This window comes from Medicago truncatula, chromosome 2, assembly GCF_003473485.1.
Source record: "Medicago truncatula cultivar Jemalong A17 chromosome 2, MtrunA17r5.0-ANR, whole genome shotgun sequence".
In the NCBI taxonomy this organism is placed as follows: Eukaryota; Viridiplantae; Streptophyta; class Magnoliopsida; order Fabales; family Fabaceae; genus Medicago; species Medicago truncatula.
In genome coordinates this window covers 43,102,739-43,126,890 of record NC_053043.1, presented here as the reverse complement: position 1 = coordinate 43,126,890, position 24,152 = coordinate 43,102,739, and the positions used below count along the sequence as shown (strand labels likewise).

Sequence of the window (24,152 nt, the reverse complement as noted above, 5' to 3'; positions counted from 1 at the left end):
GTAAAATGAGGATTGTCACATTTTGAGATTATTTTCACAGTCTACATAATGTTTGTGTGAAATCACATAATTCCACACGTGGTTAGGTTGAAAATCAAATAGATTACATCAAGTAAAATTTATAATTTTGTCTAAATAAAATTAAAGTTGGTTCTATGGTGGAGCACTTCGATAATGGTTTACAATGGACTATCACGTTTTTTGTTTGAAACACGGTGAGATAGAAACTTGATATTGGTTCGACCAAAAATAAGTTGGCACAAGAGAAGAGTAAATTTCTACTTTCAAAAGACAATGTCTATTAATTAATGACTAATACCTCAAAATAGTCCTTGAATTTTGAAAAATCGACCAATTTCGTCCCTGAATTTTTCGAAATATCAAATTAGTCCCTGAATTTACAAAATGTCAATCAAATTAGTCCCTCCGTTAATTTGGTCCGTTAACGGAAGTGACGTGTCACGTTAACCTCTGACAAAGCTTACCACGTCAGATGACACGCAAGCAGGGACCAAACTGATTGATTTACACAAAATTTTGAAGGACGAAATTGATGGATTTACACAAAATTCCAAGGACCAAATTGATGGATTTTCACAAAATTCCAACGGCTCTTTTCCTTCTTTGTGAGTAACGGCTCTTTCTCCACTTCCTCATTAAGGACTATTTCTTCCCCAAATATATAAATTTGGAACCCTAATGTTATAATTCCTTACATAGAGTTCAAAATCCCCAAAATTTCTTCCATAAATTGATGTAAAATTTCTTCCCCAAAAACATATCGGTAGATTCAGTGTTTGGAATCATTTCATAACATAATGTATTGGTTCGAAATTTCTTCCCCACTTGTAGATTCAGTGTTTAGAATTGATGGGCGGTGCGCGGATGGGCAAAAACAACTACAACAACCGGTATTCATCTTCAAGCTCTATGTACAATGATGATGTGGGAGAGCTTCAATGTTGGTGTCCTAGAATTTGTGTTGTAAGAAGAGCAAACACTGTCAATAACCCAGGAAGGCCTTTCTATGCTTGCCCTCTGCATAAGGTTTGTTTAACAATGGTTATTTGATGTCAAAAAAAATTCAATCACATTGGTCCTTGAATTATAATCATATCCATCATTTTGATCCTCAAATTAATGAAAAAACCATCAAATTGGTCCTTGAATTATCATAACAGATATCAATGTGATCCTCTGCAACGTTTCGCCATCTTCTCAATGTCCAACAAGCATAATTGATCAACATCCATTTTCTCCCAAACACAAAACTCACCATCGACGTATTGCAGCCTCCGGTACTCATCTCGCTCTAAACAACCACCGTGATGCAAAATTATCGTAATAGAGTCTTCCATCCTGCGAATTATGCTAACATCGTCAAAATCAAAAGCAAAACAACATAAAAAATGCAAATCAGACTTCAATACGAACCTCAACAAACCCTTTTTATAATTTGTTTAAATCAGGACGTGATTTCGTTCAAAAACGCAATCAAACACACAACAATCACAAACAAACAACAACGAAACATGATATGAAGTTAAAAGTTGAAAAATAATGCCTAAAACTAAAACCAAAAATCACAAAAAAAACGGACACAAAACAGGAACAAACGAACAAGAGTGAATGGAAAACAAAGTTTAATGGCTATACCTTGACAAACCACAAAATCTAACTTCAAAACCGAATCTTTTCCAAGGATGATCGCCGGTGATGATGATGATTTTGGTGAAGTGAAGAGGGTGACAGTTTAGGCGGGAAGGTGAAAGGTTAGGGACTTGTGTGATGCTTCTGAGTGAAAATGTGAGGATGAAAGTGAATGGTAATAGAGGGGTATAATTGGAAACACAGGAAAAAAGAGACTGAAATGTTAAATATCGAATTTTGACAATTTCCATCAGTTTAGTCCTTGTACACGTGGCTGACACATCATCACTATTAACGGACATTTTGGACGGAGGGACTGATTTGATGGACGTCTGCAAAATTCAGGGACTAATTTGATATTTCAAAAAATTCAAGGACAAAATTGACCGATTTTTCAAAATTCAAGGACTATTTTGAGGTATTAGTCATTAATTAATGGTTGAAGTTTTGAACAATTTTCAAGTGCGGGTCTACAGTGGACCACCCACTCAAGTGCTCCACATTAAACATTGCCCTAAAATAATGAAGCATTTTCCTACAGTAGGGCTGGTAGGCCTAAGTGCCACTTGATGTTCCTCAGCAATCAGTGTCTAATTTATTTATTTATTTATTTTGGCACACAAATGATAAGATCCATTTCTGAGATTGGCTTATAAATGGATCAGTTTTGTCCTACATGTCCCTGAAATCTGCTCGCATTAAAATATTACCAACTCTCACAGAAAATTTGTGTGAACTTTAAGATTGGCAAATATGAGAATAAATAACAACCAGTAACTTTATTCTACTAGGATATAGGAAGTATCTTAAAGTGTAGCAAGAAATTTTATTTTTTCTGCCCTTATTTAATTCCAAAAATACAAAAATGCCCCACTTTTGAAAAAAATTGCATAAATGCCCTACTTTTCAAATTTTTCTGGTAACTTGCAACCCCCACTTGCGGGGTACCTTAAAAAAATTTAAAAAATTCACTACCCCGCAAGTGAGACTTGCGGCCTACTATTTTTTTTTTTTTTTTTTTTAAATTAAATAACTCACTTGCGGGGTGTGAGTTTTTTTTTTTTTTTTTTAAAAATAATACATTGCTACCCCCACTTGCGGGGTATGCATAATTTTTTTTTAAAATTTTTTTAATACCCCGCAAGCCCCACTTGCGGGTTTGTTTTTTGTTTTTTTTTTTAATTTTTTCTGGTAATTATTAATAATAATAATAATAATAATAATAATAATAATAATAATAATAATAATAATATTAATATTAATCACTAGACATCCTATAAACAAAATAAAGACTAAATTTCTACTGATGTCTAATATTAATGCAATCTTTGCGGGAATGACCAGGCATCCTACAAACACCGCATCTTCTCTCAGTTTCCACATCGTCCATCTCGGTCCTAATGCGAGTAATTGGTGGACGACCTTTCTTTGCCCTACGCATTGACTTGTTGGGAACCACCTTCGGTCCTTCATAATTAGGCCAATATGTCTGGTGGTGAACCACGTCGAAGTGGATGTTGTATACGGCGTATACACACTCATTCGTGAATTTGTTATCGACAAAAGTCTTGTAGTCGTGACAAAAGCTAGAACATGCGGCAATGACATGTGAGCATGGTAGGTGTAACGCTCTAAACCGTCCACAGTCACACCATTTATTTTGCAGGTCCACTTTGTATTCTCCCTTTGGCAATCCTTCTTTATGATCGATGGTTTCACGGACGGAAAAGGTATATCGATCCCGGTCAAACTGAGTGACATGATGACTGTTGGATTTAATCACCTCATTCCTGAGATATTTCATGCTGTTTTCGGAGAATGGCTCACCAGAATTTACCCTTGCCGCTGCCTCATGTCCTCTTTTAGCAAACAAGGCCGCCAACCTGTAATATGATGCTTTCACGATAGCTGTGATCGGAAGTCCTCGAATACCCTTATACACGTTGTTTTGTGACTCTACCAAGTTACTTGTCATATGGCCCCATCGTCGACCATCATCATGTGATTGAGTCCACTTTTGTTTGGGAATATTGTCGACCCATGCTAAAGCCTTTCGGTCTGCAACAGCAATTTCAGAACGGTAGTATTCGAATGTAGGGATGTTCATGGCGTAACCTGCATTGTTTTGAAAAAAGTTAGATGTGTCATTTTAAACAAATAAAATGTCGAATTTACGTGGAAAGAGATATGATTTTTACCCATGCATTCAACTTTCTTCTTTAGTTCTCCATCCTTGAATGATCTCATAAAGTTTTGTGCAATGTGTCGGACACAATAAACATGGCTTGTCGGAGCATCGTGCCATCCATTCTGTGGATCATCATACGCGCTCTTTATCGACACATGTCTATCAGAAATGAGGCATATGTTCTCTTGTGGGGTGACATGCTGCCTTAAATTTTTCAAAAAGAAACTCCATGCCTCCTTGGTCTCGCCTTCCACGATTGCAAAAGCTATGGGAAATATCTTGTTGTTCCCATCTTGCGCAACAGCTAACAACAATGTTCCCTTGTATTTACCATACAACCAAGTTGCGTCAATTTGGACAATTGGTTTGCAGAATTCGAAACCTGAGATGCACGGACGAAAGGCCCAAAAGAGACGCTTGAAGACGGTCTCATTTGCCACTTCTGTTGATGGGTCTGATTGAAAATCAATTATTGTTCCTGGCAAATCTTTTTCCATGACCATCAACCACTGTGGTAGTTCTTCATAAGACTCCTCCCAATTACCATAAATTGATTCAATCGCCTTATTCCTTGCTCTCCATGCCTTTCTGTATGAAACTGTGTAATTAAATTTCTCTCGGATGTGTGCAATTATAACCTTCACTGTAATTGAGGCATCCATATATAGTAGTGATTTAACACTTTCACATATCACATTGTAACTAAGTTTGTGATGATCTTGTGTCATTTCTGTTGAGACACATGTATGATCATTCATGTTCCCAATCTCCCATTTATCAGTTTTTTTCCTCCACGAGGCCCGCAATTTGAAACCACATTTTGTATCTTTACATTTGATGACATACCTTTCAGGATCTGATTTTTTCACAATATAATCGGTTGATTTTTTCATGTGATAATATTTAATTGCGAGAATGCAATCATTCTTGTTATGAAATTGCATCCCTGGGGCAATACCTTGATCGACCGGAAGAGCCATTGAATGGTAAAGTTCAGTTGAGTGGTCATCGTTGACGTTGCGCATGGACCTTGGTGGGTTGTAAGAAGCTCTAATTGGTAAAATTGGTAGTTGTGGCAGATCGTCTTCATCGTCTTCTTCGTTCTCGTCACCGTTTTGTGCGGCAAGGAGTTCTTCATCATCATTGTCTTCATCATCTTGAACTTCATCAGTTGGTTGGTCTTGGAATTGGGAGGTGAATATATTGATTTCATCGTTCAAAGTTTCGGGTTGAGAGGGATGAGGTTGAGTTATTAGTTGTGGTGGTTCGTACACATTTTGTGACCACTGTGATTGAAACGGTTGCGATGACGGGTTGTAGTGCGGTTGGGACAATGACGATGAGGGATTGCAGTGTTGTGTGTTATATTGTTGTTGTGGTAGATTTTGGTGTTGACTAGAACTTGAGGGGTAATTTAACTCAAAATTAGATGTTGGATTCTTCATCTCAAACGTAACATAAAGCTCTATGTAGGACAACGAACTATGACTTTTATGTACGTTAAACATAAACTCGACATCGTCGTTATCAGTTATTCTTAACGCCTGGTAGTGGATTGCGGTAGCTCCAACAAACATGGGATTCCGACACATAATTTCAGACACAACCATATTATGTCCGAGACATATTTTCTCCGCAATTCTTTTTTTGAGATGCAAGTAAGTACTAGCCATGCTGACTTTAAAACCTTTGGTATACTGACTTTGAAAAAAAATACCGGAATCATTTTGTTTAACTTCTCCATTATAGTACACAAAAACGTTTATATTTGATGCCATTGATTTGGTTTGGTCTTAAGAATGACTAAGCGTGTATGAAGTAGAGTGGTTTGATGCAATATACTCGTAACATGCGGACCACATTTATAATATTTTGTGAGGTAAAATTTAAAAAAAATTTAAAAAAAAAAATGGTTGGGGTACCACGCAACTTGTAGTTGCGGGTTAGGCCCCCACGCGCCCCCACGCGCCAACTGGAGGGTACCACGCAACTTGTAGTTGCGGGTTAGGCCCCCCACGCGCCAGCTGGAGGGTACCCCGCAAGCTGGAGTTGCGAGGTAGGACAGCACGCGCCCCACGCGCCAGCTGGATTGGATTAAAGGTACTGCTTTTTCATGGATTGCATGCATCACGTGATCAACCATGCATGTGTCATTTTGGTGAAAAATTTCTCCCAAGAAATTAATGTATTTTGCATGCAATAGTCATATCTTACTTGATTAATATGATACTGTTGAGTAGCATGCTTGTTGAACACCATGCTTCTGTGCTTCTGATGCAGTAGTCACTTCTATATTTATTGATGCAGTTGTCACTTCTATATTTATTTTAAGACTGTTGCTTTGCATGTGTTGTTGCTTTGCAGGTGTTGAATTAGTAAAAGATATGAATTGAATTCTTCACTTCATTCATTACGATACCACACAACTACTTCCCCTATTTACACATAACTTTACATTATAAATACTAGAACTATATTTTAACTCTTCAGACATATTCTAGTTATCTCAATCCTTTCCTTACTCACTCACATACAACCAATATTTCAAACAAATTATATAAAGTAATGGCATACTTGTGGTTGGAAAATGATCACAGATCCAATGAAGAACATATCAGAAGATGGGTATATATAAATATTAATTTGTTAATGTCGTTTTCATTTTTTAATTATTAATACTACTCTTAATATTATAGTTCAATATTAATTTCAATATATATTGAACTATTTAAATTTATATTTTGATTATGTTTTAATTGTATTCATTTCTTATTTTTTTTGTTAGGATGCACAGGGTGCACCTCTCGTCACCCGTACTAGACAACACATAATACCAAGTCCTCATATTGAAGAGTATCTACGTCAAACCGGATTTTTTGAGGTTTCTCAAATAGGGCGTTACAAAATCGATAGACACATCGTAACCGCTCTTGTAGAAAGGTGGCGGTCTGAAACACATACTTTTCATTTTCGAACGGGTGAATGCACAATCACGTTGGAAGACGTATATATGTTACTCGGATTACCTTTTTGCGGACCATTTGTTACGGCTCCTCCAAATCTTGCGTGGAACATTTGTGCTCAATTGTTGGGAATAACTCCTCCAGCAAATAAAACTGATGGTTTTACCCTCTCATTGTCGTGGTTAAAGGATAATCTGGTCGATAATAACTTCAGTGAACAATCTCCTCCGGAGGTAAAAATACAACACACTAGGAGGTACCTACTATACCTCTTTGGAGGGTTCTTGTTTCCTAATACAACTGGATTATTTGTGCACAACTCCTGGTTGTATTTGTTAATGGATTTTAATCTAACAAGAAACTATAGTTGGGGATCGGCAGTGTTGACTTACCTTTATCGTGGCTTGTGTGAGGCATCACACCCAAATATAAAAGCACTAACAGGATGTCATTTCCTGTTACAAGTTTGGGGATATTGTCGGTTGAGTTATATCGCTCCGAAAAATGATAACCCACTCCAGTGGCCGCTTGGATTAAAGTAATCGTGATCAATTTTTTTTTTAATATTTATTTCGTCACATTTTCTCACTTCTTATTAATATTATTATTTGATAAATTAGTTACTAAATTGTTTATATCATTTGTTAGATGGACAGGTGCAGGTTCAAGATATTATGAAAATCCAAGCCATGACACTATTTCTTACCGAAAAAAGTTTGATGACATACTACCCCATGATGTAATATTATAATTGATTTTTTAATTATGACTTTATATATATATATATCAAAATTGTTAACCTTACACTACATCTTATCTCTTGTGCTAGTTTAAATGGAGACCATACAAGAATGTTCCACACAACTTGCCTGAAGAATATTGGGAGTGGACTGCAACAAGTTACCTTATATGTTTTGACAAAGTTGAATGGCATCCAACTGATAGGGTCAAGCTCCAATTTGGTCTGCCACAAGAAATACCAGGGCCCCCACGAGACATGACACAGTACCATGTAATAGACAAACGGTTCAAGACGTGGTACAAATCAAATGGTTATCGCTTTCCAGAAGAGTGCGAACATTGGGACAACCGACGGAGCCATACTTTACCACGCATGCGGCCAAGATCACTCACCCACACTCATGCGTATATTGAGTGGTTGACAACCACATGCAACCCACGTCTAAGGATTTCAATTGAAACAAACCCATCAAATTCAGATCCAGACGAAGCCGAAGAGCCGGAACATGAACCTGAAATTCGCAACAACCAAACACCAATTCATGATGATTTTTGGGATCAAGACATTTTTTCTCAACTACATGATCATCAATCCCAACCACATACAACCCAAAACATTCATGGTTCTGTAATGTATGAATTTCTCGACACCCCCCAACAAAACATCATCCAACCACCACCATATACCTCCCCGAGAAATGCATATGAGCCCCATTATCAGTCAACTTATGGTTACAATGACCCAAACCAAGCTGGCGCATCCAACAACAACTACTTCTCCTATAATGACCCAAACCAAGCTGGACCGTCCAACACCAATTACCCCCCCTACAGCAACCCACAATACCCAATGTACACCAACCAAAACTACAACCACCCACCAACACCAACAAACCTATTATCTCACTTTTCTCCGGCTTCGTTGAACTCTACTGATCAATTTCTGGATATGGGATGGCCAACAAGGGAACACGATGTGTCATTGTCATTGGGTTATGGTAGTCAAATACAATCAGCTGCAGATAACAACGACGAAGACCAACATGACCCTCAAGTAAATCGCGGAAGAAATCGTCGAAGACGAGGGTGTGGGACAGCCGGGCATTTATAATAATTGTAGATATCATGATATTTAATATGTTTATTATTTTTTTTCCTTCTTTTTTTTTATTATTATTTTTATTTTAAAAATTAAAAAAAAAAACAAAAAACAAACCCGCAAGTGGGGCTTGCGGGGTATTAAAAAAATTTTAAAAAAAATTATGCATACCCCGCAAGTGGGGGTAGCAATGTATTATTTTTTTAAAAAAAAAAAAAAAATAACTCACACCCCGCAAGTGAGTTATTTAATTTAAAAAAAAAAAAAAAAATAGTAGGCCGCAAGTCCCACTTGCGGGGTAGTGAATTTTTTAAATTTTTTTAAGGTACCCCGCAAGTGGGTGTTGCAAGTTACCAGAAAAATTTGAAAAGTAGGGCATTTATGCAATTTTTTTCAAAAGTGGGGCATTTTTGTATTTTTGGAATTAAATAAGGGCAGAAAAAAAAAAATTTCGTGTAGCAATGCACAAGTGAACTGTTATGGTGAGAGTGAGATAAGAGCTGTTGTCCAAAGATAATTACCTACCCATCCAATTTGTAAGGATCCTTTTGATGCAATTTGCATTAATTTATAATTTATTTTCTTTTTCTGGTCTGTCCATGTATAGAAAACGTTATTCATATTCATATTATATAGACAACTCTCTTGCCCGTGTATGTTTTGTCCAAGTATATATGTCAGCGCCACGTCCATGGGATAAGATTTTCTTTGCAACCATTTTTTATCATTGCAAAAAAAAACTTTATATTTTACAAATATATATCCATATAACATTGATCCTTTCAAAATATTCTATATAGATATAGATCACGGGGTGTCATCATACTTATAAGGCTCCTTCAAAAAAAAAATTGATAAGTAATTTCAAACTTCTGTTCTCAAATCTTAACAAATGAAAGTAATCTTATATCAACCTTAAATTAAACTTCTCAATTGTCAAAAGAAAAAAAAAAAAACACACACATTCAAAGTGACTTTAAACAATTAAACTTAATAAATTAATTTTTCTTTGAAACTCAAAATTTCAAGTCGTCTAGTCTTTAATTTAACAATTAACACTACCAAGTGAATACAAGGAATATGCATAGAATCCCAATTGTCCATAAGACCACGCCAACCAACCATGATTTTGTTTTTTCCTTAAATATGTACTTGTCCTCCAAAGCATGAAGCACAAGTGGGATAGAATAAAAAGACACACATTTGTGGCTTGAGTAATTTCCTAAGTGATTTGTTCAATGGTTATGGAGAACAAAACTTCTCTCCCTCTCTATGAAAAAATATGGGTCAAACACACATTTTCAAGAGTTATGGATTCCTTCACATTGCTCCTCCTCTTCTTACTTCTTGCTTATCGTGTTTCTTCCTACAATAACCACAATTTTTCTTGCTTTGTTGCATTTCTATGTGAGTCATGGTTTACCATCACTTGGATTACAACCATGAGCACCAAATGGACTCCTGCACATACCAAAACCTTCCTAGATCGTCTCTTGCTTAGGTAAGTTTATACATCTCTATATACTTTGCTAGACTCCTCAAATCAAAATACTACAAATCCAACAATGCTTAATTGCATATTATCTATTTGCATGCATTCACGTAGTCAATACATCGGTGGTTATTGAATCGGGATCATTGTCCAAATTTTAATGCATATTTTGATTTATTTTTTTTTTAAATCTGAAATATTGACCTTGAAATATGAATCGTGTGATCTCAATTTAACTTTCATCGTTGTGTTGACTATGTGAATGCATGCAAATAGTGACAACAAATAATCAGAATTTATTAGTTATTATACTAATATTTTTTTCTTTATCCAAATTTTAACATCGGTTCTTTAACGCTTTTAACTCTTATCTCAAATCGATTTAGCCAATTGACCCGATATGGTATATACTATATAGAATATGATGCACTATTTCCCACATTGAAATCTTTTACTCCTAATTAAACTTTATACTAATATTAATTCTATTAGGCAGGGTATAGTATCGATGAGATTTTGTATATATTTAATGTTTGAATTTGCTAACTATTTATTTATTTATTGTTTTTTTCCAAAAGGGTATCTGATTCTGAGCTTCCAGCATTGGACATGTTTGTAACAACAGCAGATCCAGTGCTAGAACCACCAATAATCACAGTGAATACAGTGTTATCATTGTTGGCACTTGATTATCCTGCTAATAAGCTAGCTTGTTATGTTTCTGATGATGGGTGTTCAACTCTTACCTTCTATGCTCTTGTGGAAGCTGCCAAATTTGCTGAAATTTGGGTACCATTTTGTAAGAAGTACAATGTACAATGTAGAGCACCATTTAGATATTTCTGTGATGAAGCCATGGCTAATAATAATGACTTGCCACAATTCAAACATGATTGGTTGAAAATGAAGGTAATTTTTTTGTTATTTAGCTGCATTTCAATAAATAAAAAGATTTACTTACTTAATAAAATGGAGACAAAATCCCCTTTTGTCTTGAGAAATGATATATCGACAACCATTTTGAGTCAAATTAATAAACAAAATATACAAAACCATTTTAGCTTATATAATAATTTTTTCCTCATATAGTTTCCGCGTTAATATCCACATTACATTTTATATTTTTGTTTTGTCCCATAAGTTATTAAAAAATGGTTTTCAAATAGCACATCTTAAAAAAAATTATTAATATGTTGATTTTTATTCAGAGTACAGCTGTAAACCAAAAATAAAATAATTGTCCTGCAGAATATGTAAATGTAGTTGTACTTGAACACCTTACTTAGAATGATATCTTGATGTTTTATTATTAATATTTGATCCATTAAAATTGTCAAAAAATAAATAAATAAATTGATTCATTATTTAGACATAAATAAATACATGATATATATTGACCATATCAATTTTCAAATATAAACATGTGACTTTAATTTTAAGTGATTTTATGTGGAATTGGTGAACGTTTTATTCTTTGACCATGCTAGATGTCGTTTTCACACCTTTAATGACAGCCGATAGGTGTAAAAAATAGAGTAAGTGGAAATTGTTTATAAAATGATAATGCTCTTAAAAGGAAAAAAGAAAGTGGACTACATCAAAATTATTATTTTTTGAATGATACATCAAAATTATTATTGAAAATAGGAAAAATGTTTGGTCAGCAACAGTCACACACTGCAATAATGATTATTCTTTTATTGATTTTTAGAATGCAATATTGGATCTTGGATTAATAATAACAACTAAAAAAAAACTCCTTCATGTGTGAAGCTAAAAATGGGTTCTTGTGTTTTTTTACAATTTGCAGGAAGAGTATGAACAACTTAGTAGCAAAATTGAAAATGCAGCCCAAAAGTCAATTCCATGTCAACTAATGGGAGAATTTGCTGTCTTCTCACAAACACAAGCAAGAAATCATCCAACTATAATCAGGGTAACATTAACATTTATAGAAGGCAATAGAAATATTTTTGGCAGTGAAATACGTATCAGTAATATAAATGATTTTGTGCATACATTTTCCATTAAAAAAAATCACATACCATTATTACCACTTGCATTATTGAAGTCATAAAGTTTTCAGGCTGTACATTGTACTCTGATGACAGGTTTGTCTTGGGTAGGGTCGGTTTTGTTATTGGTTCAGATTGTGTTTCTAGTTTTGATCAATCTCACACTAAATCAACATGACTAAAGACTAAAAATTGTTTTTCCAATGTTTTAAGGTTTTATATTAGAATTGATTTCGTATTGTTTGAATTTTATAATTTGTATTATGGCCAAATGTAACCTTTATACTCAAATTTATTGTTCTCTCTTTTATCCTAAACCTACTCAAACAAAAATTGTTTGATCATACATTAATGTTTAACTAAAATCAATTTTACAAATTTAATTCAATCAAAATCAGTTAATAATATAGAATGAAACACACGCTTAAAATCATATTTATACTCATTCTTAATTTTGGGTCTACACAAAATCGACTTAGCTACGAATGTATTTTTTATCAACAAGCTCGTGAATTTGGTCTTTAAATCAATACCTTTCGTGACCAATTATTTTGTCTATGAGTAGGTCACTAAAAAGCAAAAGAAATGTAAAATTATTTTACACATACATATAATTATATTTTATCATTTAGATGTGTCACAATATTTTATCAAAGAAAAAAACTATCTGCTACACGATATATAAATGATGAGTCCTTAAATTACACTCCCCTTCCCTCAAAGATGCTTAAATTACACTCCTCTCCCCTCTTATGTTAAAATATACACTCCCCTCCCTTGAAAAGTAAAATTTACACTCCCCTCCCCTATAAGATGTTTGAATTACAACCTCTTCCCTTAATAATTAAATATGGACTACACTTTAATCTATTTTAACATAAATAAATATTTGTATAATATATATTAATTTTGAATCACCATTTAAAAAATATAAATTTGTTTCTTTATAATCTAAATGTCAATAATAATTAAATTTAAATATTTTTTATTAATTTTATAATTTAAAGTATAAAATTCACTTTTAAATAATCATACTTAATCGACTTTAGTAATTTTTCACATATTTTAATTTTATTTTGGGTTGTTTTATATTTTATAATAGAGTTTAAAACTATATGTTAATGAAATTGTGAATAAAAAATAAAGAAAAATATGTATTCAAAATTTGATTATATTAAAATGAACCCGCAATGCTATTTTTCATTTAAGTGTGTTAGATTTTTTTTTTGTTAGATTTTTAGAAATAAAAAAAAAATTGAGGGATTAAAGCGTAGATTTTAACATAAAAGGGGAGAGGAATGTAATTCAAGCTTCTCTCAAGGGAGGGGAGTGACATATTTTTTAATATGTTTTAAATAAGAGGGGAGAGAAGTGTATATTTTAACATAAGAGGGGAGGGGAGTGTAATTCAAGCATCTTTGATGGGAGGGAAGTGTAATTTCTCTTAGTTTTATTATCATCAAATGTTTTACTTCATATATTGATAGGTAATTCGAGAAAACAAAGGTATTTCTGATGTGATGCCTCACATAATCTACATATCTAGAGAGAAGAGGCCAAAACAACCACATCATCACAAAGCTGGTGCAATGAATGTCTTGGTAACATTTATATTTCTTCAATCAACTCCTTGAATTGTTAATCTTTCATTACAACATTGTAATAAGGCAATGTGTTTCCTTAATTTCGATTCAAAAGTTCTCATAATGTGTATTGTATACAGACAAGAGTCTCTGGATTGATGACAAATGCTCCCTTTATGCTAAACTTAGATTGTGACATGTATGTGAACAATTCTAAGATTGTACTACATGCCCTTTGCATTTTGTTGGATTCAAAGGGAGAAAAAGAAGTTGCATTTGCTCAATGTCCACAACGATTCTATGATGCGGTAAAAGATGATGCTTATGGAAATCAGCTTGTGGCTTTGCCTATGGTGAGTCAATTTACCATGTTATTAGTGTGAAGTATTAATCAACTTTGTCGATGACTCATTTTCGTCGGCATGACTAACCTCTGCCGAAGGAAAATATGGTTGGTCATTTTTAGTGGGGACTCTCTTCTCAATCACATTCTTTCAATCTACAAGACTCAAACTCAAGATTTTGCTTAAAGGATCTCCGACTCAATGCAGTTCTACTCGGACCAATATAATGTTGGGAAAGAAAAATAAACAAAAAATCATTTCTTGTTTTGTGTATTGTAGTACATAGGAAGTGGATTTGCTGGACTTCAAGGGATTATATATGCTGGAACAAATTGCTTTCATAGAAGAAAAGTTATGTATGGTCTTTCTCCTCCTAATGAAATTCAAAATGCAAAGAAGGGTCAAGGTTTCACCAATGGTATATTAAGATATACTTACAATTTTTTTTTCTTCATTATTTCAAAATCAATATTTTGTTGAAGAGAAACTAATGCTATTATAAAATAGCAGGACTAATTCCTGTTAGCCAATTAGCCTAAGAAATATAAACTTTTGGTATCTTGTGTAGGAACGTTTTTATCAGAAAAAGAAACAATGCAAAAATTTGGAACCTCAAAGGGATTTGTTGAATCAGCTACTCATATTTTGGAAGGGATTACATCTGACCTTCACAAATCTCTTGACCTTGAAGCAGCAAGCAAAGTTGCTAGTTGTGATTATGAATACAACACTGCTTGGGGTAAACAGGTGTGGGAAATAGGATTAATATTTGAATCAAAGACTACAAATTGGTTCCTATCATATTATATAAAAATATTTCAAAATAATTTTCTTAGCTAGGTCCAAACCTAAACTTTTATATCCAAGAGGGCTTTGGTGAAATGACTCGTGGAGTAATCTTTTTCAGCTTTAACCAGAAGTCTAGAGTTCGAATGTGTTTTTTATGTTAACTTTTTGGTAATATTAGGTGGGATGGTTATATGGATCAACATCAGAGGATGTACTAACTGGGCTCAAATTCCACACGAAAGGATGGAGATCTGAGCTTTGTTCACCAGACCCAATAGCTTTTATGGGCTGTTCACCACAAGATAACTTGGGCCAAATGGCCCAACATAAAAGATGGTCTACAGGGTTGCTTGATATCTTCCTTAGCAAGCATTGTCCAATTTTTGGTACCCTATTTGGTAAGCTACAATTTAGAGAGTGCTTGTCATATATTTGGATCACTAATTGGGCATTAAGATCTATCCCTGAAATATGTTATGCTCTTCTACCTGCCTATTGCATCATTACCAACTCCAGTTTCTTGCCTAACAAGGTTAGCATAATTCAGATTACATATTATAAAAATTGTTGTTTATCATCTAAACATCTTATATGTATGTGACAATGTTGCTCTAACAGGAACTCAGTATGTGGATCCCAACAACTCTATTTGTGATCTACAACGTATCGAATCTAATAGAGCACGTAAAGTCAGGATTATCAATCAGAACATGGTGGAACAACCAAAGAATGGGAAGAATAACAACCATGAATTCTTGTTTTTTGGGATTCTTAACTATCATACTTAAGAACTTGAGAATATCAGACACCAATTTTGAAATAACAAAGAAAGAACAAGTACCTTCTAATGAAAGTACCAATGAAAATGCCGGTAGGTTCATTTTTAACGAGTCACTTATTTTTCTACCGGGCACTACAATTTTGCTTGTTCAACTCATAGCAATTTTTACGAGTTGGTTGGGATGGAAACCACTAATAAAGAGTGGTGCTGATGGATATGGAGCAGGAGAGGTTTTTTGTAGTGCATATGTGGTTTTATGCTACTTGCCATTTTTGAAAGGATTGTTTGGGAAAGGAAAATATGGGATACCCTTGTCTACAATATGCAAATCAATGGTGCTAGCTTTACTATTTGTTCATTTATGTGGTACCACCATTGCTAATTGAATGGTCCTAAATTCATTTATGTTTTTTCATTGTAAAAGTTCTTCAATCTTGAAAGAACAATGAAAGGCATCATGTTCAAGTATAAGGAAGGTCTTTTATTCAACAATTATTTCAACTTTTGACTTCATTCACATTTCATTTCTTCTCTTTTTCTTACTTAACTTACTTGAGTAAACTATTGTAAAATCATAATTGAACTCTGCTCACTTTAATCATAATTTTCTAATCAAGTACTCTATGAATGAATACAATACAAGCTCAATTTTATAAAGAAAAATATAAATATATTAATATGTCTTTGATAATCACAGACGTTGAAAACCAACCCTAACTCTTCATTTGGCCTTCCTTAAGGCAGTAATGGAACTACCATCCCCTTTAATTAAATCATACCTACGTAACAAGTGTGCCACAATCAACGCCGCGGTGAAGGTCACGATGTCCTTACCTGCACACTGTTTATTGGACCCACTTGGCGAACCGGTTTGTGGCCCATTAGACCAATACAAATAGTTCAACAACTCGGCTCCTTTCTCTTTAGTGAACCGTTCCGGTTTAAATTGTTCCGGTTCATCAAACACGACCGGGTCCCTCATTATAAGCTTCTGAAACCCACATAATAACTCACCCTTCTTCACATTGAACGCGGAGTCATATGAGCTGAGCTGAAAATCTTTTCTGGCTCGACCAAATTGAAGTGGAACCGGTGGGTTCATTCGAAGGGTTTCATAAACCACTGAATTTATTAGTTCCAATTCTTTTAACGAGTCAAACCCAAGAGTAGAACCGCCTTTCTCTCGCGCTTCCTTCCTCAACTTCTCTTGCAAACCGGTTGGACCGTTCGCTATGCTATCTATCAATTTTGGAAGAAAAATTGAAAACCCACCATATGAGTTGAAACCCAACACAAAAAGCAAATTGTGGATTGCTTCATCTTCACTCAACCCAAACTCTGTTCCACTTTTTATCACTTCCTTGCCTGTTATCAATATTGTTTATTACACGTCAAATAAATTAAGCAAATGTTTTTTTCTTTTCACCTCATAATTTGATGGGACCTGATGCAATCAAATTATATAATCTAGAGTATTATTTTATGAAAAAGAAAGAAATTATATACTACGTATGAGGTTCTGAGAATTTTAACAAAAACTACACTTTTAAATAAAGAGAGCGTTACCATGTTGTTTAATGAAGTTGTAGAGCTTGTTGTAGTCTCCACTGACAAGAGCGTAAGGGTAAGAGAAGGAATGGAGGAAGATTTCTTCGAGTGGTTGGATGGTGCCGACACTAACTGTCGGTAGAAGCTGAACTGCAAGCCATTTGTTGAGCATGGAGGAGCCTGATTCGGCGATTTTGGGATCAAGGGAAGGATCAGCTCTGGCAAGTACCTTGCTTAGGAACGTGAACAGAAATTGCTGCAGTGGGGAGAAGTAACTTACTGATGAAGAATTGGACAGTGTGGCTTCAATTTGGTCCAAAAATATGTCCAGGTTTGATATCAGTTCTGGTACCCATATGCTTGAACTTTGCTTCAAAATGTTCATGGAGAAACTCTTTGCCTGCATGAAGTTTACTATATGTTTTAGAACTACTAATTGATCAAAATAAATGCTAATTGTTGTGTGATGAATCTATTTATATCACTGTATTTCTATTGTGGATTAGGCCTCTCAATATTATGAAATATTTTATGAACTGATAATTAAAATTGGTCAAACCAAGCACGTTTTCGATATTTTCATTTCTTAAAAATGAGAAATTAAAACAAACATTTTCTAACTCTTGAAATTTGAAAAGAGAATATGAAATGAAAACAAAAAAATGTTTCCAAAAACAAAACAGACCCTAGAGTTTTTACGTCAACTCATACTCAAGTTGAGGGATTGTCATTTCTTCCATTTTCCTTTACTTCATTATTTTACGCAAAGTCATCTCCTCCCCTTCAAACTCGTAAAGAAAGTCTTCAGAAAGCAAATTCTTGTGAAAAAAGAACAAAAATAATATTCTCAAAGAAAAAAATTGAGAAGTTGTGAGGATGCAAATACAAATGTGTGGTAGCCAAAAAAATCTTTCTATCAATTGTCATGGTCCCAAAAATATACCAAAGTCGAGAGATTTCAAATAATACGGGACAAACACACCACTATAATCTAGGCAGGCTAAATGCAAGCCAACAATGGGATATTTTGCTTGTTTGTGGCCATCACTAAAATTTGAAAATAAACAATGTAAACGCAAATTAAACATTAAAACCAATGTTTGTCAAAAAATATAATATTAAACTCAATAATTATTATTAACGTAACACAAAATAAAACTCAACATGATAAATAATGCTAGACCAAAAAAAGTACAATAAATAATGATATGTCCTTGTTTATAGCGGCGTCTGGTGTAAGTTGTCACTATATCCGGTCCTACAGTTAAATTTTGAGCAATGTTCTTTGAACAACCCTTTAGGGTGTGTTTGGTTTGCAAAACAGCAAGTACTAGACAGAACAGTATAAGATAGAACAGTACAATACAAGGTAAAACAGCACAAGGACAAATTTTTTATGGCATTGAATAATTTTTTATTTTATACGATTTTTGAGGGACAAAATGTTATTTTGGTATTTTAGACAATTTGTACGTGGGACAAAAAGTTGTGTTGTGGTTTGGTGAGGGACAAAAATATGAGTTTTTGTTATGTACCTGAAACAGATTTACAAATCAAACACTGGACAACTTGAGTTGTTATGTCCTGTCCTTCATTTTTTAGCAAATCAAACGCACCCTTGGTGTGACAACTTCTTATACAACCAAATTATACAAAGGGGTTTAGATAGTGGCATAAAAATCAAAGTAATAAAGAGAGAATGTAGAAGAACAATGTGAGTATGAGAGAGAAAGTTGTCACAAAAATATTAAAAAATAGTTGTTCAAATATCAATTCTCTTAAATTTTTTAACTAGAAAATCTTAAATTTTGTCGGAAAAAAAAATTGAAACCTTCAAAAATAATAAAATAAAGTAAAAAGTTGAAAACGACTTCCCACCATCCTAGTCCATACGATAACAAAAATATCTTCCCGTATATTTTGTCTCCTTTTACGATTTTTTTTTGATAAATAATCATTTTCGTCCTTTATTATATAGTCACAATAACCTTAAAACAATCATTGATTATTCACTAAGATAGTCAAAATAATATGTGACATTGAAATGATATGTTAATAGTGTCATATTAGTCTTTCATTATATTTATTTTTTTGAAAAATGCTAAGCACAAACGCTCAGTCACTCTCTTTTTAACACACGCCTACTCACAATGCCACGTTGCAAAAGAAGTTAACGCTTCACTTGTTAACCGGTTCAAAGTGTTACTGTATTCTTATTTTTATTTTTATATTTTAATTATATTGTTTTGGCTACAAATTTACATACTGCTAAATAGTCAATTGCATCCCTCTCTCAAAATTTATATTTTCTGTACATGGATGTGAAGGAGAAGGTTTGTGATGGATTAAGGGTTAAATTATTGTGTTTCATTAGTATTGATTGATGGTGGTTTTAACTAGGAAAAAATGGTGAATGAAAGTAATGGCTTGATAAATAAAATATAAAAATATAAGATAGCAAAACTCAAAATAAAAGAAAAATTAAAAATAAAACGTGATTGCAGTAAACTGAAACCGAGAGAACCGGTAGCCTTCTAAATGATTTAAATTGTTGATGAAGGAGTGTGTTTGAGCTTTTGCACATAGCAGTTCTCTATTTTTTTTATATTAGTCTCTCATTATAGTTACTCACTGTCATATAAGTATTAAAAGAAAATAGTTATTGTCAGCATTGAGAGATTATTTTGTAAAAAAAAATAAAAAATATTGAGAGATTATTTCAACTGCATGGACTATGTTGCCTAAAAGAACGCATAATTAAGATTATTTTAAAATTTCGATACATTACGAATTGTAGTTACTTATTTCATATTCAAAGACGAAAATGATTATTTAACTTTTTTTTACAATTTCTCAGAATGTTTTTTTATACCCATGCAGATTAATATTTCATAATCTTCCCACATAATTTTCCTAATAAAAATCATACTTATTAATTAATTTAATTTGAATAGTAAAGATATTTTACACTTCCAATCAATCATAAATATCATATCCTATCATTGAAAACATTTGTCCTTATTTACAATTATTTTTAAAATCACGATTAGTTGTGATCTTCTGAAAATGTAACACTAAAACAGAGTAAACAACAATTTTGATCTTTAAATATGTAAAATGTCATTATAATCTTTAAAATTTATCGAAATTGTAAACACATGAACAATATTTCTTTTGTAGTAATTGTATGGTCTAACTTGAAAAGAAAAAAAAAAAACACACATTTAAAAAATAAATCGACAAACTAAAGATACATTTGAACAACAAAATGACAAGGGAAATTTTTGCAGTTTCGATAAATTGATGGATTAGAGCAACATCGTCTTATACATTCATGTAGTAGAATAGTTTATTGTTATCAAATTATGACACCGCTGAGTTAGAAAGTTCATAATTAAGAAACAAAATTGACAAAATGAAATTTCATGATCAGAAGAAATCTAAGAAAGTAGGTAGTGTCATAGTGGTACCTTAGCATGTTGAGGTTCAGAAACATCTTGATAAACACCAACCCTGATATTTCCCGTAAATTCAACACTAGGAACAAAATCTCCAACCAAAACATCTTTTTTGTCAACAAGGTCCATATCAAAGAGATGGGAGAAAGACTTACAATCAAGAACTGCAATGATGTTAGGATTAACGTTGGTGAAGAAAGGGAACGTGGGTGGAACATTGGTACGGAACACAGTACTTTTGTACTTGTCCATTCGTGTTCTGAAGAAGTTTTCTGGCTTCTGGAACCAGAAATAATCTAACCTGTCTGATAAGGGACCTAGCAACGGCCATCCGTGGCTTCCCGGAATCTGCCGGATCGGTAGCTCCGTTGGCCTTGCTTTCGGTGGAGTTGCTAGGGACGGTGGTGGTATCGGTGGTGGGAGTGACATGGTAGAGAAGAAGAGAAGAGAGTTCGGTGGAGGTCACACTTTATGGTTATGTTTTGATTTGGTTTGGTTCAATTGCAGATATTAATAATTAAGTTATACTCCACAGACTGTAATAAATTGCAAAGTCATTCTTCAGAAAATTTAACATTACGGCATTCTTATAGAAAGAATATATTTGAATACAAATCTTTTTTTTTTTATATCATTTCGAAGTTTATAGAAATATTATATTTGAATACAAAACTTTTTTTGTTGATATCATTTCGAAGTTCGAACTTTATCTATATTATCCATTATTCTTACCCTATCAATTGAGTTAAGTTCATAATATTTTAATACAAACCTTTTATTTAATTCTAGTGTTCTTAGATTCTTTCATTCATTTTAAATATTCTTATTTAATTATTTGTGACGGTGGTTACCTTATTTAACTTCATTATTTGGATTTGTAGGTTTCTGTAAATAAAATAAAAAAACAGCTACTGAGTTTTTTTTTTTTGGTACAACAGTTTTTTAATTTTCTATTTGCTTGTTTTTCTTTTGTACATTTTTTTCACGTGTGAGAGAGAGGACTGTTACTTAAATGCCTGATCTCCAATATTAATTAATGGTTTTATTTATTTCTCTGTTTTTCAGAGGTTATTTATTTCTCTTTTTGTTGGATAGATTTATTTTCTTTTGAAAGGGAACACTTCATTATTGAAACTCAAGGTACAAGTGTCCATTGACATGGACCATGTGTCGAGGCATGGATCGTGTGTCGAGGGGTCATACTCATTAGTCATTAGGAAAAGAGACGTTTTTGGCCTTGTAATACGCCTTCATTATCTCCGCATGTCAAATCTATATGTGTGGATATTAGTTATTACGCATCTAAGCCTCTTTTTTTTTTTTATGAAAAGTAAGCCACAGAAATAATTTGATTAGATATATAAATATTCGATAAATTGATGGCTTTGCATACTATTTATTTAAGCTCGCAGAAAAAGATCTCCCATGATTAAGGATATGATGGTGAAAAAATAATTAGTGTAGTTGAAAACTTGAAAGAATTATTATAAAAAAGGGATAAGAAAAATTTCAAAAGGGCATTTCCCTTTACTTAAAGACCGATGTAGGACAACCTTAATGTTTGTAATTCTTGTAATTTTTAACGATCATTCAACACCTTATTTGATTGTGATTTCTTTTATATATATTTTTCTCTCTCAAAGTGTATAATTAGGCTCTGTTTGGTAAAAATAGCGGATAGTTGATAAGCTAGTTGATAGTTTTTAGCTGATAAGCTAACTGAAGTGTTTGGTAAAAATAGCGGTTCAACTAGCTGATAAATGTAAAATGACATAAAGGGTATTCTTAATTCATAATAAAAATTATATCATTAATTTAAGTATTTGTAATTTTGTAAACTAATTTTTCTTTAAAAAAATACTTTAAATTTATTAATTTAATATATCCTATGTATTATAAATTAAATTAAATTTTATTCACTAAAATTTTATCTTATATTTATTATCATTTAAGTGTTTCTACTTTATAAAGAAAATAACATTTACCTCAAAAACAAAAAAAAAGGTAGCACTAATAGAGTAATACTAATAGCAGAGAATAAAGAAAATAACACTTACTTACCTCAAAAAAATTAAAAAAAAAGTAACACTAATAGAATAATAGTATTTTGTTCCGTAAAAAAAAAAACGAAGGTATATATTTTTTCAAAAAAAAAAAAAAGTCAGCTGATATATATACAAAAATTGGAATAAAGGGATAGTAGTCTTTATTACGTAGCTTATTATAAAAATTATAATGGATAAAAATACAATTTAAATGAAATAATAAGGGTAAAATTGGAAGAAAAAGTGAGAAGCTATAAGTTATAAGCTCAAACGCTACTTGGAATAGCTTCTGAAAAATAGCTTATAAGCTCGTGAAATAAGCTATAAGCTCATGGTGAAAAAGTGTTACCAAACAGAGCTTTTTTTGTCAAACGAGCTTATAAGCTATAAACTAAAAGCTAAAAGCTCTTTTTTTGGTTTCCCAAACAGACCCTTAAGATGTTTAACAAACATTTTTCTATAAACTATGATACAAATTATAAACTGAGGCTTAACTTTTGAAGCTTTTTAGTCTCCGTAACCAAAAATAGTCCAATCTATCCAACGAGGGACACAACAACAGCCACCCTTAACGTCCCGGTATGGTTGGTAGTTTTGGTGACAGTGACATGATAGGGAAGAGAAATGGGTTCGATGGAGGTCACACCTCAATGGTTTGATTTTTCAGTTTTTTTTTACTCAAACAAAATTAACTTAAATTATTACCAAGAGACTTCAAAATACAACAAAGAAGGGAGTGAAAAATCACTCCAAAAGCATAAGAGAATGCACGTGTCAAAGCATAAACACTACTGTTAGCTTGTCGCCCAGTGAAAACAACCTAATAGATATTGTATCTGAATAAAATAGCTCTACAATAATCAAGAATAGAACCAAATTTGATCGATTGGATTTTACATGGTGAATGTCATTAATTACTTGTTTACAATCTAACTCAAAAATAACTAAGCTAAAAATCCATTGTATTTTCTGCTTGTTTCTTTTTCTTTTAGAACATTTTTCTCAAGCCTTAGAGAATGACACTCATGTATCTTCTTCTCCAATATTAACGGGTTTATTTATTTTAAGCGTTTAATTAAAGGGGAAAACTGCATTATTGAAACACAACAAGGGATAAACAAGTGCATGGACCATGTTGAGGGGTCATACTCATATGAGGCAGAGGAAATAAACGTGTTGGCCTTATACACTATCGTACTATATTTTCTTTCTCTCCACATGTTTATGCCTATATATTTGTGGATTTATTACACATTTAATTTAAGCCTGGCTTTTTTAAAATAAATAAAATCACGGTTACACGTTTAAATTAAGCCTTAGTTTATTACGGTATACATTTAAGTTAAGCCTCGGTATTTTTTCAAAGTTAAGCCTCAGTTTATAACACATTTAATTTAAGTAACCCTCCGTTTATTTTCAAAGGAGAAAATTTGATTAAATATAAATCAACATGGGA

At 33.0% G+C, this 24,152-nt stretch overlaps 4 protein-coding genes across 4 annotated transcripts; 2 read left to right on the top strand and 2 right to left on the bottom strand.

Moving 5' to 3' along the window:
- Positions 1-2,950: 2,950 nt before the first annotated feature.
- On the bottom strand, positions 2,951-5,511 carry LOC112419451 (uncharacterized). Its single transcript, XM_024777147.1, has 2 exons — positions 3,849-5,511; positions 2,951-3,765 (listed from the first exon to the last, which is right to left on the bottom strand). The coding sequence occupies exons 1-2, from the start codon at positions 5,509-5,511 to the stop codon at positions 2,951-2,953; spliced, it is 2,478 nt and encodes an 825-aa protein (XP_024632915.1).
- A 1,122-nt stretch (positions 5,512-6,633) lies between these two features.
- LOC120578252 (uncharacterized) lies at positions 6,634-8,712 on the top strand. The gene is made up of 2 exons (XM_039830742.1): positions 6,634-7,540; positions 7,631-8,712. The coding sequence occupies exon 2, from the start codon at positions 7,799-7,801 to the stop codon at positions 8,651-8,653; it is 855 nt and encodes a 284-aa protein (XP_039686676.1). The 5' UTR covers positions 6,634-7,540; positions 7,631-7,798; the 3' UTR covers positions 8,654-8,712.
- A 1,013-nt stretch (positions 8,713-9,725) lies between these two features.
- Positions 9,726-16,162, top strand: LOC11422639 (cellulose synthase-like protein H1). The gene is made up of 9 exons (XM_003596894.4): positions 9,726-10,142; positions 10,712-11,042; positions 11,944-12,069; positions 13,636-13,749; positions 13,872-14,084; positions 14,355-14,493; positions 14,644-14,822; positions 15,043-15,396; positions 15,483-16,162. Exons 1-9 carry the CDS (start codon positions 9,880-9,882, stop codon positions 16,029-16,031), a joined length of 2,268 nt encoding a protein of 755 aa, XP_003596942.1. The 5' UTR covers positions 9,726-9,879; the 3' UTR covers positions 16,032-16,162.
- A 72-nt stretch (positions 16,163-16,234) lies between these two features.
- On the bottom strand, positions 16,235-21,169 carry LOC11414968 (linolenate hydroperoxide lyase, chloroplastic). Its single transcript, XM_003596893.4, has 3 exons — positions 20,664-21,169; positions 17,212-17,593; positions 16,235-17,010 (listed from the first exon to the last, which is right to left on the bottom strand). Exons 1-3 carry the CDS (start codon positions 21,078-21,080, stop codon positions 16,367-16,369), a joined length of 1,443 nt encoding a protein of 480 aa, XP_003596941.1. The 5' UTR covers positions 21,081-21,169; the 3' UTR covers positions 16,235-16,366.
- Between the last annotated feature and the right edge of the window lie 2,983 nt (positions 21,170-24,152).